Source organism: Acanthopagrus latus, chromosome 17 (genome assembly GCF_904848185.1).
Source record: "Acanthopagrus latus isolate v.2019 chromosome 17, fAcaLat1.1, whole genome shotgun sequence".
In the NCBI taxonomy this organism is placed as follows: domain Eukaryota; kingdom Metazoa; phylum Chordata; class Actinopteri; order Spariformes; family Sparidae; genus Acanthopagrus; species Acanthopagrus latus.
In genome coordinates, this window is record NC_051055.1 from 8,999,823 (window position 1) to 9,019,164 (window position 19,342).

Sequence of the window (19,342 nt, forward strand, 5' to 3'; positions counted from 1 at the left end):
ACACACACACACACACACACACACACACACACACACACACACACACACACACACAAACCAACTTAGATATTTTTCACAGTTTGCTATTAAGATGCAACTAATTTTCTGCTAATGTTAAGACTAATTAACCTTCAAGGCAGCAGAGGTACAGAGTTTTCCAGCATCAACATTTTGGAAGTTATGAATAACCTATGCTTCTGCTCAATCAGCTGTTCAGAAATGATCTGACTAGCAGGAGGGCTGTGCAAGTAATCAAAATATTATTGAAAATGGCAACATGGCCAAGTGCAATATTCAAACCGCACTTAGCCTCAATATTCTGATAATGGTAAAATGTTTGATAAAACAGCATTACAATCAAGCACTGTGGTGCTGCGGGGATTCTACGGCCTAAAATCGTGATCTCCAGATGTAAGAAAAATTTGTTTATGATCCAGAATCCAAACAATGTCACACCATTATGATTCAGATAAATAACTGAAATATGATATTTGGACTGCCCTAACGTGCAAGTTACGGCACATAAATAAACACAAGGGCTTTTGAATCAAAAATAAACAAATAAATCCGAGATATCTTTATAATACCAGACAAAAAGGACCTTTGAGGCAGACACATCATTAGATCTCATTTCAAATGCCAGATGTCAAGACATGACATACAGTCCATTACACCCACTGCTACGCTTCTGAGCCACCAAAATGTGCTGCAGGTTTCCAGTCCAAAGAAACCTCTGAAGTAAAGGCACTGAACGTCTCATAATTAAGCACCTCCTGAAGAGTGAGAGACAACAAAGATCTGAGAATGTATTCGATATTGGATGATGAAAGAGGAGAGGCTTTGGGGAGGAATCTGCTTGCAATGAACTATGGGCATCTCTCAAAAATGCAGAAAACAGAGGGAGTAAGAAGGAAAGCAGTGAGTGGAAAACATTGTTGGCCACCTCCTGTAGTTTAATGCTCAGGGAGCAATGTGGGAAAAGTAATTTCATGGGTGCCAGACTTCAGTCAACATATTCATCCTATATAAATGGCAGTGTTTGGGAGAAAGGATATGCATAGCGCTGTAAAATGACATCACAGCTGCTGTGTAAAATCCTTAATTGCATTAACATAGCAACATAAACCTACTCTAATACAATCTTATTTATCATTTCATTATTATTATATTATCATTATTCATTTACTGTTCATTTCAAATTAGAAACCGCATATTAGAGAATTTCTTAAGCCCAATCATGAAGAAACAGAGTCAGCCTGACCATAAAACTATCTTCACACACAGCCCACAACTCACCTGCACTTAATGTCACATTAACTCATCAAAGACTTAGTTGTGAATAGCAACAATAGTCTGAAATTCTAAAAATCCTCTTTCCAAGTCAAGCCCATCTTTTACTTTTCCAATATTATCGTAATCGAAGGGCAATTTGATACAAATTTCTCAAGTCACACAGCAAAACCTTCAATGCTCAGCATTTGAAATGTGAAAGCCTGTTACAGAGGCTTGAGAGAAATACCCCTCTGTGATAACTAGGTGTTTTATCTGAATCCAAAATGCAGCTAAGCTGAGTACAAACAACATAAGTGACTGTTTGGATGCTGTATAAAGGTATCTATGGTACCATCATGAAAAACACATTTCTTTCTGACTTGTGGTGATAAAGCACCTTCCTCCTACCAGCATGAGCCTCATCAGACACTGTGATAAAATGTGTTTCTTCTTGAGACTGAGCACTGACTGATATTGCAAAGGATGATCCCCACAGCATTTTAGTTACACTCACAAACACTGGTGCATTAATCATCACCCTGACAGTACAATCAAAGAGAAATGTCAATAAATGTTTGTTGGTAAAGCATTCCATCTCACAATGAGTCTTTTGATAGAATTTACAGCCGCGTTTTACTGTCTCAGGTCGTTTCGTCCTCCAAAAATGATTTCTGCAGACTGCGGTGAACTATAACAGACTGCTGATTGCCTTCTTGCAAAGCTGCTCTACAGTACACCACTCCAAGTTAAATATGCTAATTTCCGTATATTCTACTGCTCTGCATGATTAATTACGAGCTGTTTTCCTCTGTGTGTGTGTCTTTGGGTGTGCATATGTCGACCCATCCACAATCCCTACCTGACATGGAGGCAGGCAGGATGGCCTGTCCCACCAGCCCCGGTTGCAGCAGATTCTGATCAAACTGCCCTGCCAGGACTTGGTTGGCTGGGAGGTAAATGTTGGGGTCAGAGGTGGGCATTTGGAGCAGACCCACAGATTGAAGAGCCTCCGATGTTGCCGTTTGCTGCCCATGGCCCGTTGCCACGGCCTGCCCAGCCCCTGGGTCCTGACCCTGACTGGCCTGACCAGTGGACGACACAGATCGTTTGGATTTGTGTCGGTCGCTGCTTGGCCGGAGGTGGCACTGGATGTGGGTTTTGCGGTGGCCTGAAGTTCTGAAGCGGAGCTCACAGAAGGGACATTTGAAAGGCTTGGAGCCAGTGTGGAGGCGCATGTGCACCTTTAAGCTGCCCTTTGTGGAGAAGGAGGTGTTGCACATGTGACAGCTGAACAGTTTCTGACCTGTGAAGATGAGGAGACACAAGTCATGTTTACCTGACTGCACCGTGACAATGTGTCTCTTTGCAGTCAAAATGTCACAAGTCTTGGGACAGCCTCATTTTATCAACTTCACTTTTTCTTCCTGAACAACAGTAGTTAACGAGAATACAATACAACATATTTCCATTCAAGAAATAGTTAAAATATTTTGAGAAATATTTGCTTTCCTGCCAGGAGCTAAAAGCCGGGGTGATACAAATCTCCTATCTACATGAACATGGAGCTGGGTATCTTAGCTCAGCAAAAACCCTGTGAATGTGAAAACAGCTAAAAAGAAATAAACATCCACCAACACCTCTGAAGCTCTCTTATTAATATCTTGATTATTTGATCTGTACAAAATGTGATTTTACATGTGGCTGGATGATTTCTGGGCCAGACTTAATCTCCCTGGAGTCTGCAAACCCACATAAAAACACAGCATGTTCATTTTTACACTTTGTTTTCTATACAGATTATAGACGCTACAGTGAACTTCAATGTTTTTGGCAGCCCCTGTTGACAAAAAACAGTATGAGCACAACCGCCACATCTAATGAAGACTTTCTTTTCTCTTTCTAGCATGTAAATATTGTTTCTAAAACAAGTGAAAGAAAGAAAACACATTTGTAAAATTTCTTTTTGGTTATGTAGGTTAAACGGAGGCACCAGCATTAAAGACTGATTTATAACCACTGTATAGCTCTTTGTAGTAGCTTTAAACAAACAAGATATCACATGTAAATCAGTCAGCATTAGAAGTGTTAAAAAAAGTGAATTTTGTTGTCTATGGACCGAGCTAGGCAAACCATTTCAACCTGTTTCTAGTCTTTAAGCTAAGGTAAGCCTATTAGCTGCTGGTAGAAGCTTTATATTTACTATACAATCATAAGGGTGGTATCAATTGTCATTTTGTGTGTATTTTCACAATGGCAAATATAAGTTTCTATTATGTTCTCTGATCTTTGCAGAGCCTGTATCAAAAATGTATCCAAATATGACAATGTTCCACAAATTCCACAAATTATTGGAACACTGTAGAGTAAAATTAAAACACCTACAACCTCAGCTTCACGAGACAATTTCTTGCAATAAAACTCAAACCTGTATGTGTTTTCACATGACAGTCCAGGGTAGATTTCACTGTGAAGCTCTTCCCGCATTCATCACACTTGTAAGGCCTCTCTCCCGTATGGATCCGAATGTGCCTGATATTGAAGAGGATGGACACAGAGGACAAAGACAAATGAGAGATTCGTGGTTGGAACAAAGAGAGCGAGTAAATAAGGAAACACAACATTCGGGCTTGCCAGTGTTTACTTGTTACTACCCATGAGCACTCTTCCATCCCACGCCTTTAGCTCCCAAAGCCGTTATGCGAGCTTTCCAAGAACTTGCACTTTGACTTCAAATACGAGCATTTAAATAATACATGTGGCTCAGTGTTGTGAAAATGAGTTGCTTAGGAGAGAAAAACAAATCAAAACTCAGTTTATAGTGGTTGGAACAGGTCCAGTAACATAGACCAGCTCCTGAAGAGTGTATTTATTTCTACCACATAAACAATCCTTATCCCAAAGCAAAGTGTTTTCCCATTCTTTCAGTAATTTTCAAAATGTTATAAAAAGATAACTGTGAGCTTTGCACTTCATCTCCAATTAAGAAATCTGGCACATAAATAAATAAATGAACAGACAGAAAAGAAGACAGAGTGAAGGATGTAGCTGCCTTGCTAAATCATTCAGAAATTTTGGCTACAGTGGGGGGAAAAACTCTTATATAGATAGCAGAAAAACCTGGCTACACCTCTCCTCAAACTGAATCTTTATGATGCAAAAAACTGAAGCCAGAGAAGGCTACTTCTACCATATGTTAATGTACATTTTTGTAAAGGGTAATTCCAGTGTTTTTCAATTGGATCTTTTATTTATAATTGTGGCTGTTCTGATTAGACACAGCTAGTATTACCAATCATTTTATATTCCTGTTTATAAGCATTTTTGTAGTTTCTGCACACCTGGGTGTGTTAGCCCTACATGGAGCAGTTTAACGGCATGATTGTGACAACAGCGTGCTGTATTTGTTGCATACCATCACCCGCATTAGATGTTTTGCAATGAGACATTTTTATCTACTGCTTTTTACACAACGGTGCTCATTAGATTAGTTTTCATGTATTTGTATTCATGTTACAGTTATAATCATTAATACTGATCAGAATGTGTTGGTATTATAAATTAACATATATATATATATATATATATATATATATATATATTAAAATGTATATATATATATATATATTACACTTTATATATATATATATATATATATATATTACAATGTATATATATATATATACATTGTAATATATATATATATTACAATGTATATATATATATATATATATACATTGTAATACAATGTGTGTGTATATATATATATGTTATACAATGTATACAAATATATACTGAATGTCCACAATGTCCACTGAATCTGAACGTGTTGCAGACATGTTGTACCTAAAAGACTATATATATATGATATTTACCTGACAAGGTCACTGGGCTTCTTGAAGCTCTTGGGGCAGAAACTGCAGCAGTTGGCGAACTTAGGTTCTGTTTCCAGTTCCACGGCCTTGTCTTTGATCTCACTGATTCGATCCCTCTCAGCCGCCGACTGGGCGAGGATCCGCTCCGACACCGAGGCCTCCTCGCCGGGATCCTTCGCCAGCTCGGCTGCCTGCTCCTCGGTGAAAGTGATGATTTCCAAGCCCCTCCTCTTTGAATTCTTCTGCTCCCCGTCTTCATCCTCATCCTCCTCCTCTTCCTCGACGTCTTGACTATCCAGACCTATAACTGTAAGATATGGGGCCTGTCATCACTGTGTGTCTTTCGGTTACACCTAGTGCTAGGCAGCTCAAGCTAAGGCAAAGATGTGTTTAAAATGAAACGCTTCCAACTTGAATCTTATGCCATCAGAATTCTGCTTGGACATTTATAGTGCAGACATAACTTCAAGCCTTCTGCTCATTGTTTTCAAAAAACACAAAGAAATTGTTGGCATTTATATTATCATTTATCCTCTCCCCTCCTTCATCTCATTTTCTTTTACATGTAATGAAACATCTCACAGTCATCTCTGCATCCTTACTATGTTCCTCCACAGCATGCTCCTTCCTCATATGCTTTTTACACAGCAGGCTGGTCCTGAAGCTCTCGTCACACATGGAGCACTTGAAAGACTTGATGTGAATTATCATGTGGCGGTTCAGGCTGCCGTTGGTGGTAAATGAGGCGTCACAGACACTGCACTTGAAGGGTTTCACTCCTATCATTGAGAGATGAGAGATTGCACTTCAAATTCTTTGGGAATTTTTAATTAAGAAAGTTGAATTAATAAATTGAAACCCCCAAAATACAAAACTGATTTACCTTTCTGTTTTTTCCATATTTCTTAGGTGCTAAAAGTGCATATTTAATGTTTACCTTTAATTACATTTTGCTCCAATCCTGTCCTCATTTAATCCTTTCAAACAGACTTCTTGTAACAGGTTTTTAAGATACTTTGACACTTTAACCCATAATTTGAATCTTTTCCATTATGTGTATGTATATTATATAACCATGGGTATTTTTTGTATTTCTACATTTTGATGTATCTTGAATTGCACAGTGATGGTGTAGTGGTGCCTCCAAGTTTCATTTAAAACTTTGTAATTTGTGTGAATGAAACGCCTGACCTGCTTCCGGAGATAAGGTCATAGTTTTTGTCATGTTTTACTGGCTACATTTAAAGATTCCAATTTAAATGTTACATATAAAATAATTTTTGCAACTGTTTTTTTTGCAACCAAAAAGATTCATCCCTCAAATCGAATCAATTTAGGACAATATTTGGAGATTTCTCAGCACCCGGTACAAAGCGAGCTCACCTGTATGAGTGTTGAGGTGGGACTTCAGCACTCCGGCTGACACAAACCCTCGACCGCAGAGATGACATCTGAATGGCTTCTCCCCAGTGTGGGAGCGCACATGCTGCTTCAGGTGGCTTGACTTTTTGAAACCCTTATTACACCAACTGCACCTGTAAAGGAAAAAGAAAGAGTCCCTTGTTGTTGTTGTTGTTGTTGTTGTTTACAGTACCACTCACAAGATGCCAAATCTGACCCGAACAGGTTACTGATATGCATAGTCACTTTACACATAGAGCTGATGATGGGCATGATTTATATCTAATGGAAATGAAAGGCTATACATGCATTCCTAAAAATGTAATGAGGCAACGTTCTGTGCACACTATCTATCTTCCAGGTTATTTTTAATCCTAACTCTGCAGCACTATCTGTTGAGCAGATTGCAAAGCAGTGACACAGCATGCATATATGCATCTTTCTCACATGAGTATGTTTCTTTTGTACTATTCGAGCAAATGTGATGTGAGTTAATGTCACTTTTAGAGCACCATTCAGCAATGATGATAAGCCATTTGCTGACAGCCGAGTGTCCACAGTCCCCAAAGCAGCTGGTAGATGAAATGAAGGTTCTGTTTGTTATTTGTCACACTGACATGTTTGTAATACTGTTAATTAAGCTGTGCACAGGAAGTAAGGGGATATAAATGCAACTTTTCTATTGAGTAGAAAACATAATTAATTTGGATTTAAAAGTAAACCATTGACTACATTATCATATTTTCGGTTGAAGCTTCATTTCACATGTCTAATTAAAGAATGTCTCATTCCATTTAATTAACAGAGAAGAAACTGGACTTAGTCTCCCCTTAGTGAGTGATACATTCTTATCTGAACTTGACTGTCTGTGTACACCAATCAGCTATAACACTGAAACCACCGACGTGTGAAGTGAATACAATTGATCAGTCTGTTAAAATGTAATGTTTTGCTCAGAAGATTTGAGACCCTGAATCCATGTAGAGCCCCTCGAACAAGGCATCAACAGAGAATTCCCCTGATCCCAATCTGATTGATTATCTTGAGACATGCCAAAAAAGTTTGGTCCATGGAGTGACTGAAGGGATTCAGGTGCTGGTTCAGAGTCAGTGCCCACTAGATTCAGTTCTTTGCATTTTGACAGCAAAAGAACTGGCTCCCTGCCAGAAAACAAGGAACAAAGAACTGTTATGTCAGGTGCAGGGGACAGGTTTATTGTGACCAAGAACCAACTAAAAGCGCAGAGCTAGTGTAGCTTGTTGTGAGTTATTCATCAAAGAATAAACAAAAAATCTTCACTATGGATGCCAATTCAAAGCAAAAGTTGCCTGAGGACTACTTCTGTTTGAATGCAGAGTAGGCAAGGAAAGCCAGGCGTAACATTTCTAAAGAGTTGGGGGGGGGGGCAGGGAATTCCCTCATGGGAAATCAACATGGTCTGGTGGGTGGCTGGTGTCAAGTTGGATCCATATAAATGCCAGGACCCAAAGTTCCCTGGCAAAACATGTGATTGTAAGGAGATGTGAGTCACTGTTCCTTTAAGAGGTTTTAATGGTGCAGCTTATCAGTGCAGGTGTTTCCTTCCTGTTCACAGAAAAGCTTGAATGAAAAGGTTTCTGCCGGCTAAAAAACAACCTGACCTGAAACATTATTAACCCAATGTCAAGGAAGAAAATACCACGTTAGAATAGTTTAACGATATTCCTCTCCAAGGTTGACACTTGTCAAAGCAGTAGACTGCAAGGCTGAGTGGTGGTGGTTTATTTAGTTAATTCTCATCAAATCCCCTGAATGAAATAAAATAAACTCTGAAAAACATGGATGCTTTCCCTTTCTGTCCACACTGCTTCAACCTTTCAGTGAAGTTTGCAATGTGTTAAAAAGTGTTTGGTAGGTCAGATATATTGATGTAGATTTCTTTTTTTTAATGATGCAAAAAGGAAATTACCGTAAATGGTATTCGAGCCATGTCCCAGGGATACATTCATTTATAATGAATTCATAAATAATTCATATAAAATTGTAAAAATATGTTTTTGGAATTAAAGATGGTGATAAAGGATAAAGTTATTAAAGGCAGCCATTGTAAATGCAATAAACTATGTATTCTATCTGTGTTCATTGTTTATCTGCTTTGTACCCTGGAAAACATTTAATTGGAGATCATAAAGCACAAAAACACAATACAAACACTGAAATGGGGAAAAAATAAAAGCCAGCACACCGACAAACAAGAAAATGACTGTCCCCTGGTGAAGCTTTGAGAACAGAGTTTCTATGGGTAAACTAACTATGCATACTGGTCCAAGTCCCAGTATTTGGTCCTGTTCAGATCTGCAATGCCACTCTAATTCATCTTGATCATCAACCCAGTAAGAGACTAGATGGATGGATGGATGGGTAGATAGATAGATAGATAGATAGATAGATAGATAGATAGATAGATAGATAGATAGATAGATAGATAGATAGATAGATTTTGACCAGAAAATGCTGTCCCCAGGGAAAAGGCAAAAAGACCAGTAGAAGATAATGCCCAGACATGGAGAACCTGTCGGATGGAAAATAGTGGCTTTACCGACCACAGCTCATCGGGCCTGAGTGCTGCAGTGCAATCAGGTGTAAATGCCAAAATGAATGGACAAGAGCCACTGCTGAGTTACCGAGAGTATGCCAAACTGTTCTCAAAAGTACTCTGAGAGCGCAAACAAAAAGATTTTTGGGATGGATGGGACAAAAATTGTACTCTCTGGCATTTACTTTTCATTGTTTAATACAATTCTTGCTGTGACATGTGGTATTGGCAGCATGATGATTGGCGAGAATTGAGAGGGCATCGAGCGGAGTGCAAACAGAAGCAGAATAGGCAAAGATTCACTTTTCAGTACAAATTGCTCAGCCAAGGCAACAGGAGCGGTTATGAAAAAGTCACTGAAGGGCCTTAAATGGCACAGCCGAATGCTGGACCACTACCATCTTGGCCTCCTCCTTCTCCGCCCACTCGACCTGGAACAGCTACAGCAGGAACTGAAGCTGTCCAGCATGAATCCCCTCTGGGATTTCAAACAGGTTTTATGAAATCTGGTGAAAGCGTCTGTGGGGGTTTGCTTTTGCAAACGAAATCTAAAATCTGACCATCACTTGGAACTTTTGCACTTGTCACTTGTATGATTTGTGTTCTATTTTGTCTCTGCATTGGGTGTGCTGTTAGTCTGTAACACATTTTCCATCTTCACCGGGTCTCTAAGAAAATGAGAGCTTGTGTTTTAATAAGATTAAAAAGGGTAAACAAAAACACATGAACAAAAGACCTATTCCAAACATAGATTACAAAGATGGCCGAAATGATCTTAGAGAAATACAGGTGTGCAATAAGAGCCGAGGAAGACTTGAAGCTGTAATTACCACTACTGGTGCTTTGATAAAGGGTTGGAATTTTAAACCAGAAGAGGTGGGAGCACATTCAAATAAATAAATCAGATCAAACCTGTAGGCTCTCTTGCTGTTGTCCTCACTGTCATCCTGGTAGTCCTGTGCTTCAGTGGTCAGCTGAAGCTCACCCTGACTGCTCTGCTGAAGAAGTCCATTTGTCTAGATTAAAAAAGACAAATCAACACACTCACTTTGACACAGATAAACATACTGTACATGTACAAGTACATCATCAGTATCAAGTGCCTTTGGTCTAATTCAGATATGTCTTCAACAGGAACAGTTTGAGATTTTGGGAAATGTTGTAATTCACTTAGTTGGATGAGAAGTTGATAAAGCCTTAAAAGTAGATAAAGGTACTCCTTGAGGCCCGTAACTCACCACTTCAGCACTAGAAACATGGAGCAGATTTGGCGGATGATAGCTGGAAGACAGGGCCTGAGACTCCAGGGTGCTGGAATCCTGAAGCTGCTGGACAGTGGAGAACTGGGGCTGACTGTAGCTCGAGTCAGTGATGGTGAAGCCTGAGGGGAGTCAAAGGAGAGAAATCAGTCTCTAAAGTTAATGATATGATTTAAAGGAACTATCATCGGCTAACTGCAATATTGGCTCTTCAAGGAATTAATACAATACATTGGCTGTTTTCTATTGAATAATCACTCAACAGTTTATCACTAATGAACTTTTCAATTACACATACACTATAGATACTATAGTGCAGTTTTGTAAGAAATAGAAATAGAAGTAAAAGTGCTTACAAAAAGCAAACCTGAAGACTACCTGACGCAACAGCATTTAATAACAAATGTGGATCTCAAGTCAGCACAAATGTAAATGAAGTCTATGTAACAGTTTTATGAAATCTCGGTGTGTGTTGTGTTTTTCCAAATTCTGCACGACATAGTAAAGTAACAGACAGAGGGTGGATGCCATTCATAGATTTTCAATCACTGAACTTTGAACAAAACAAATCAATCACTGAAATTGCTGAAACCTGACACAAAATTCTTTAAAACCAAATACAGGCTCAGGGATTACAGCCTGCAGCAGAAATATGATAGATGATGTATAACCCTGAGTCTGTTATTGTAAGCCATCTGTGCGTACACCATCCAAAACCCCTCAAAAACACTAGACAAGGAATTCTGCTCGAAGTGCTCATATGTAATTAATAAATGCATTGAAAGTAATAGTGACGAGCATTTAATTCTGTTAACTGTTATCAGTGTACTTTTTTGTCATTTGCTGATGATTAAAAAGTATATAGCACTGATGCTACATTAAAGAGTAACTAGTTATCAGATGGAGTGTGTATGAACAAAAGATAACTATTGTTGTTGTTATTCTCAGGAAGTCAAGTCTTCAAGTCAGTAGTCAGTTTTTAAACTATATTGAGGTATTGTTTCTTGTGTTTTTATCTATTTAGTGAGCAGGCGGGCTCTAAGCTTCACTAATATACTCTTGGAATATACACTATATTACCAAAAGTATTCGCTCACCTGCCTTTACTCATTCTATGAACTGAAGTGCCATCCCATTCCTAACTCATAGAATTCAATATGATGTCGGTCCACCTTTTGCAGCTATTACAGCTTCAACTCTTCTGGGAAGACTGTCCACAAGGTTGAGGAGAGTGTTTATAGGAATTTTTGACCATTCTTCCAAAAGCGCATTGGTGAGGTCACACACTGATGTTGGTCGAGAAGGCCTGGCTCTCAGTCTCCGCTCTAATTCATCCCAAAGGTGTTCTATCGGGTTCAGGTCAGGACTCTGTGCAGGCCAGTCAAGTTCATCCACACCAGACTCTGTCATCCACGTCTTTATGGACCTTGCTTTGTGCACTGGTGCACAGTCATGTTGGAAGAGGAAGGGGCCCGCTCCAAACTGTTCCCACAAGGTTGGGAGCATGGAATTGTCCAAAATGTTTTGGTATCCTGAAGCATTCAATGTTCCTTTGACTGGAACTAAGGGGCCAAGCCCAGCTCCTGAAAAACAACCCCATACCATAATTCCTCCTCCACCAAATTTCACAGTTGGCACAATGCAATCTGAAATGTACCGTTCTCCTGGCAACCTCCAAACCCAGACTCGTCCATCAGATTGCCAGATGGAAAAGCGTGATTCATCACTCCAGAGAACGCGTCTCCACTGCTCTAGAGGCCAGTGACGGCGTGCTTTACACCATTGCATCCGACGCCTTGCATTGCACTTGGTGATGTGTGGCTTGGCTGCAGCTGCTCGGCCATGGAAACCCATTCCATGAAGCTCTCTGCGTACTGTACTTGGGCTAATCTGAAGGTCACATGAAGTTTGTAGCTCTCTAGCAATTGACTGTGCAGAAAGTCGGCGACCTCTTTGCACTATGCGCTTCAGCATCCGCTGACCCCTCTCCGTCACTTTACGTGGCCTACCACTTCGTGGCTGAGTTGCTGTTGTTCCCAAACGCTTCCATTTTGTTATAATAGAGCTGACAGTTGACTGTGGAATATTTAGGAGCGAGGAAATTTCACGACTGGATTTGTTGCACAAGTGGCATCCTATGACAGTTCCACGCTGGAATTCACTGAGCTCCTGAGAGCGGCCCATTCTTTCACAAATGTCTTGTTTCACAGTCTGCGTGCCTGAGTGCTTGAATTTATACACCTGGGGCCAGGCCAAGTGATTAGAACACCTGATTCTGATCATTTGAATGGGTGAGCGAATACTTTTGGTAATATAGTGTATGTTGGCATGTGTGTGTTATACTGAACTATTGACTTCTGGTGATTAAAGTTATCCAATAACATAACATGAACTTGTCAGCTGCCTTTGACTTATAAAGAACACACTCAATATGAGCGGTCAAAAAAGTAATCTTATTTATGGGTTGAAAATAATACAACCGTTCTTTAAATTCTGTTCTACTATTCAGTCTACATTAAACTGAAAGGTTGTTTTCCATACAGTTTAAATTTAGAAATGTGTATTCAACCAATTACCATAGATTTCAAACTTGGTTCTTCAAAGCTTTTTCAAATTGGACAAAACACAATTAACTACTGAATAATCCAAAAGGAGAAAAGTTCAAAGCTCCTTCTTTTTTAGCAATCTGCGATGCTCATTATTTATCCATGTGGCAATTTAAGTGCCTGTCATTTGCTGCACACCCACTACTGTATGTGAACCTCAAATGAGGCACAGCGCAATCACCTGTGAACTTTGAGCTGTGGCAATTTACCAAATGAGAATCTAAGATTAATGAAGGGGCTGTTTTGAGAAAGAAATAACACAACAACAGTTTCCCACATAAAACCCCAGAAATCAATGTCATGACCTATATCAATCACAACCACATTATTCATTGGAGGGGAATACTGTGTCCCCATGCCCAGGCACATGAACCTTTGTGTGCTTGAAAATTTAATGACACTCAAGGCCATATTGCCCTAAAATGATGAAATTCCAGTTCTGTTCTTGACAGACAGAGAGGTTAGAGTGCCTTCTGAGGGAACAGAACAGGTAGATCTGCCTGACAGATGTTTGCTGCCCTGCAGCCGCTGCCCAAAGTCCAATATTCTGCTTCCCCAGCATCAAGGCTGCCAACAACTGTCAGTTGGCATTGTGGCAACTTGGTGGGACTTAAGCAGCAACCATATGCTTGACAGAACTACACTTGATTAACATTTCTACAATGGAGATGTTGAGAATGGAGAGCGATTGTAAGACACGTTCACAGCTGGTACATTTAATATGGCCAAATTAACTTAGCTTTTTGACAACCAACGAGTGCTTTCTTAGTCAACAAACTGCTTAAGCTGAAAGAAAGTTTATTCCACCATTAATGTTTTTGTTTGATCAATTTATTTTTAATGACAGTCTAAAGTGAGAAATTCCATTGTTAACTAACTTACACATGACAAAACTGTTGGTGTCTGTTGTGTGTTTGTACCTTGCGTTAGAGCCTGCTGGTCGAAGGCAGGCTGAGGGAGTGCTGGTGTCTCAAACTGGCTGATATTTTGAGGCAAGGCATGTTGGGTAGTCACATATGAGTCTGTCCCCATTAAGAAAGAGATGCACAGTAATACAACAGGTTAGTCTGATAGTCACAAAGACAAAGACTGACAAAGTCTTGTTATTATTTTTGCCTTCATGTTTGTTGTTCACGCACTGTGAATCTTCAGGTCACCAATCAACACAAACAGTATCTCACGTGTGGAAATAATTAGTCTAAATAATGATATCAGCTACAGAAGGTTCATTATTTTGAGTCATGCAAACTGTGAAAACTGGCAATTGGATTGTAATAATGATAATTATTGCAAAAGGCTGCTTTGGGGAACAAAACAAAAACAATATGAACTCATCTCCATCTTTAAATGTTAACAATGAAAGTCCTTTGCATGCAGCGTAAATGTCAGTGTATACACTATTAAAATGTTATCAAATATACATAGTTGAGGTTGAGAGGGCTGGATTTTACTACGGGACATGCATTTTCAGACTGAGGCAGTTTGGTGTTTCAGGAGAGCCCATATAAAATAGCTACAAATAGTAAACTGAAAAACAGCACAAAGAGGACACACTTTCCACATTAGTCATCTTGGATGAAAATATGTTGTCTGACATTTAAATGTGAGCCATTTATTAAAATTTCAAGGGACAACTAAGTGATTTCAAGAATAATGTCATTTTTACAACAAATTCCAGCAAGATTTGTGATGCCATGCATGTCTATGTGGTTACTTTGTGTCTCTCTGCAGACATTTGATTGTCCTTCCAACAACAAACATTTAAGCCATGTCATGCAGACGCTGTCATCCAGGATCCTTAAGTCTGTACCCTGTGGTCCTGCAGCTAATCCATCAATGATGTGCAACCACTGACAACACCACTGCCTCTGCCCCTGCTTACCTTCTCCTTGGACAAGGGGTTGGTCGTTCAGGCGTGCATCCAATGTCACTTGTTGACTTCCATTCACCACCTCTGACTGGCCCAGTCCCAGCATGCTTTGCTGGTCTGCCGAGGAAGCAGGCGGTTGCTGGAGGGAATCTCCCTCTATTTCCACCTGCATATCATGGGCCACGGTGCCTCCACCTAAGGGATCATCTGCTGACTGGGGCTGCAGCTGCTGCGCCAGTTCATACCTGATATGGCAGAGCAGGAAATGCACAACCTTAAAATAATGACTCATGCACATTTGTATTTTTATATTTAAAACCACTTGTATAATACTATAACCAGGACAAAAGCCCAAACCTGTGTGTCTTCATGTGCTTCCTGCAGTTTGGCGATGACTTGAAGGTCTTCTGGCAGTAGGGGCACATGTAAGGTCGGAGGTCGCTGTGGGTTGTCATGTGGCGTCGCAGGCTACCGCTGGTGGTGAACGTGGTGTCGCACATCAGGCACTTGTAAGCCTTCAGACCAGAGTGGGTCCTGATGTGAGCCTTGAGGACTCCTGAGGAGGCAAAACCTCTGCTGCACTGCACACACTTAAAGGGCCTTTCTCCTGTGTGAGACCTGGGGTAATGAAATTATGGCACAACTGAGTTACTTTGGCATAAAACTATAGTCTCAAAAATATTTTCAATATGAGTTGAGGCTGACAGCTCTAATTGAAGTGATTTAAAATTTGGACATATTTATTTATTTTTATATATATATATATATATCAAGACATTTGTGAAAGAATGGGCCGCTCTCAGGAGCTCAGTGAATTCCAGCGTGGAACTGTCATAGGATGCCACTTGTGCAACAAATCCAGTCGTGAAATTTCCTCGCTCCTAAATATTCCACAGTCAACTGTCAGCTCTATTATAACAAAATGGAAGCGTTTGGGAACAACAGCAACTCAGCCACGAAGTGGTAGGCCACGTAAAGTGACGGAGAGGGGTCAGCGGATGCTGAAGCGCATAGTGCAAAGAGGTCGCCGACTTTCTGCACAGTCAATTGCTAGAGAGCTACAAACTTCATGTGACCTTCAGATTAGCCCAAGTACAGTACGCAGAGAGCTTCATGGAATGGGTTTCCATGGCCGAGCAGCTGCAGCCAAGCCACACATCACCAAGTGCAATGCAAGGCGTCGGATGCAATGGTGTAAAGCACGCCGTCACTGGCCTCTAGAGCAGTGGAGACGCGTTCTCTGGAGTGATGAATCACGCTTTTCCATCTGGCAATCTGATGGACGAGTCTGGGTTTGGAGGTTGCCAGGAGAACGGTACATTTCAGATTGCATTGTGCCAACTGTGAAATTTGGTGGAGGAGGAATTATGGTATGGGGTTGTTTTTCAGGAGCTGGGCTTGGCCCCTTAGTTCCAGTGAAAGGAACATTGAATGCTTCAGGATACCAAAACATTTTGGACAATTCCATGCTCCCAACCTTGTGGGAACAGTTTGGAGCGGGCCCCTTCCTCTTCCAACATGACTGTGCACTAGTGCACAAAGCAAGGTCCATAAAGACGTGGATGACAGAGTCTGGTGTGGATGAACTTGACTGGCCTGCACAGAGTCCTGACCTGAACCCGATAGAACACCTTTGGGATGAATTAGAGCGGAGACTGAGAGCCAGGCCTTCTCGACCAACATCAGTGTGTGACCTCACCAATGCGCTTTTGGAAGAATGGTCAAAAATTCCTATAAACACTCTCCTCAACCTTGTGGACAGTCTTCCCAGAAGAGTTGAAGCTGTAATAGCTGCAAAAGGTGGACCGACATCATATTGAATTCTATGAGTTAGGAATGGGATGGCACTTCAGTTCATAGAATGAGTAAAGGCAGGTGAGCGAATACTTTTGGTAATATAGTATATATATATATATATATATATATATATATATATATATATATATATATATATACACATATACATATATACATATACATATATATATATAATAGAATAATATATATATATACATATATATATATATATATATATCTATATATATATTATTCTTAATTCCATTTGACTCGTTATTCCTTTTTTAATGCAGGCAAACTACTGGCACTTTAGGGTATTAAAACAAAGTAAAACACTCTAAAAGACCTTGAAGGATAGTATTAGATTTGCAATGATGGGGATAGGTTTATTATTAGGTTGATTTGGCGATTTTTGTTTGATGGGAAATTGGAGGTGTTCCTGCTTCTATCTACCTGTTTACTACTCATCTCTTTTTCACACCCTCTCCTGGCTTTCATCAATTTCAAAACCTCACCTCCTGTGGTACTTAAACACACCAAATTGATCAGCTTTGAAAACATGTCTTCTCCAGTTCTCCCTTTGAGTTTTGACCATCTGTTGACAAGCTCAATTCTTAAGCTAAGTAAACGTACTAAGCTGAACACTATTCTCTGAAGTTCCCTCAGTCAGGAGATCTGCTGCTCTGCCCTCTTGAACACTTCATTAATCTCCCAGTGGTACAGGGGAATCCATTCTCTGTTAGATACCATTGGAAAGGGACACTGTAATGATAAGTGAACGGTCAGTCAAGTGGTATGGTTTATCCTCTGGGAAAGAAATATAAATGATTGGCATAAGGGACACCTCCATCAAAGTATTTTCAGTCAGGTTCCCTTGGAACCCATACGAAGTTAATGTAGCTAAAATCAGGATCTGTTCTGTGTTTCCACTGCAGACAGTACTTGGGTGGTTGTTGGGGCAACCTCTTTCACTTTTACAGAAGTTGGTAAACATCAAGAGAGACTGGACACAAAACTATCCCTTTTAAGGTGTAACGGACAGAACCACATTCCTTGGTGGAGATATGGCTTTAAGAAAGATCCATGGCCCTTTTGTTATCTGTACAGATGCCTCCACTATAGCTCACTATCCACAAATACAACATTTAATATCACTGCTATGTCAGTGAAGATGGCATCTTTCATGACCCACTATCTTGCCAGAATTTAAATGTTGGGCATTCCAAAATTTTCTTTCAACTAAAATAAAATACATTTGAACTAGAAAATGTGCATTTCCTGCACAAATAGCTTGTGAATGCTGACAGCTGAAGGGATTTTGGAAAAAAAAGAGAAATGTGACAAACAATTACCTCCAATGCATAACACTATAATGCATTGCACTACACTGCTGAAAAATTCTTATGTAATAGAAGCAGAAGTACAAGTATTTGTACAAACATTCCCCATGAGAATGAATGGATACAATTTTGGTTTAACATATAAAAAAGAAAGAAGAGGCCATAATGTCCTTAAAACGTTCTACATTTGGATATCGGAACAGTTTATGTAGCTCAAAATTCGTAGAAGGGGAAGCCGGATGAAAAACGTGCCAAAGGCGGAATAATAAAGGAGAAGAACAATAGTGTGAATGCCTACAGCAATGTATGAATTATCAGCAGATTATCAAAATATATTCAAATAGTGATATAGGTGACATAGCGTTACCTGACATGCTGTTTCAGATGGCTCGATTTCTTGTAGGCCTTGCTACAGAACTGGCACTTGTATGGTCGGTCATTGCCCACCACCTCCAGGTACTGCTGGAAAGCCAAGCGAGGGTTCTGGGATGGTATGAGGCCTGTTGAGCAACATGTGAACAAGCGACAGGTGAACTTTCATATGAAAAGACATTTCAGTTTGTGCAAAAAAAAAAACACACTCACATGAAGAAACATACTTTCTACTTGATTCCAAGGACAACTGTTTTTGTGAACACAGATGTAGCATTCCCCATATGTGCCTGTGAACACATGCTCTTACCAAAGTCCGTGATGAGGATGGGTTCCTGCAGGGGGATGTCAGGCAGAGGTAGGTTACTCTTGGAGACTTTGGCCTTGTTGGTTTTTCGAGGGAACTTGTGCTTCTTCTGCTGTGAGCTTTTGAAGTGAGAAGCAATGTGTGTTTTCCTGTGGCCTGATGTGCGAAAGATCTTGTCACAGTGAGGGCAGGGGAAAGGACGGGCACCTGGGTAAAGTGGGGAAAAAATTGCTCTTTTGGAGAATTAATATTTAGAGAATTAGACTGCATCTGACATATGAACAAAGTAAAAGGAAGCAAAACAAAAGCTAAAAACATACAAAAATATATCAGAATTGACTGCCCCTTAGCCAATCTAAATAAATAAAATATGAAAATCACACATAAACCAAAAAGCAAGCTCATATCATTTTATTACATTTTTTCTACAAAAGGTTACAAAGCCTTTCGAGTAGCAGGGGACAATATATTTCTATAAAATCCAAATTACAGCACAAGGAAAAGTGACAAAGATAAGAAACTTTATGAGTATATAGCAGCTGGGAAAATATCTATAAAAAAGACTTATCTTAGAGCTAACACATAACCAGAGCTAAAGTAAACACCTAACATAAACAGTGCCATTACATAGCAATTAAAGAGACAACACTAATGCATATTGCACAGATGCA

General features: G+C 39.9%; 1 protein-coding gene across 1 annotated transcript in view; it reads right to left on the reverse strand.

The window, feature by feature from the left end:
• Nucleotides 1–19,342, reverse strand: part of LOC119005654 (zinc finger protein 236-like) — a 58,174-nt gene that overhangs the window by 18,948 nt on the left and 19,884 nt on the right. Inside the window, exons 11-22 of the mRNA XM_037073474.1 lie at nt 18,675–18,878; nt 18,360–18,492; nt 15,213–15,473; nt 14,868–15,100; nt 13,906–14,007; nt 10,359–10,501; nt 10,033–10,136; nt 6,528–6,679; nt 5,747–5,923; nt 5,145–5,451; nt 3,698–3,801; nt 2,132–2,575 (exon numbers count right to left, since the gene is read on the reverse strand). Of these exons, the coding sequence (XP_036929369.1) occupies nt 2,132–2,575; nt 3,698–3,801; nt 5,145–5,451; nt 5,747–5,923; nt 6,528–6,679; nt 10,033–10,136; nt 10,359–10,501; nt 13,906–14,007; nt 14,868–15,100; nt 15,213–15,473; nt 18,360–18,492; nt 18,675–18,878 (2,364 nt within the window). The remainder of the gene's footprint in view (nt 1–2,131; nt 2,576–3,697; nt 3,802–5,144; nt 5,452–5,746; nt 5,924–6,527; nt 6,680–10,032; nt 10,137–10,358; nt 10,502–13,905; nt 14,008–14,867; nt 15,101–15,212; nt 15,474–18,359; nt 18,493–18,674; nt 18,879–19,342) is intronic.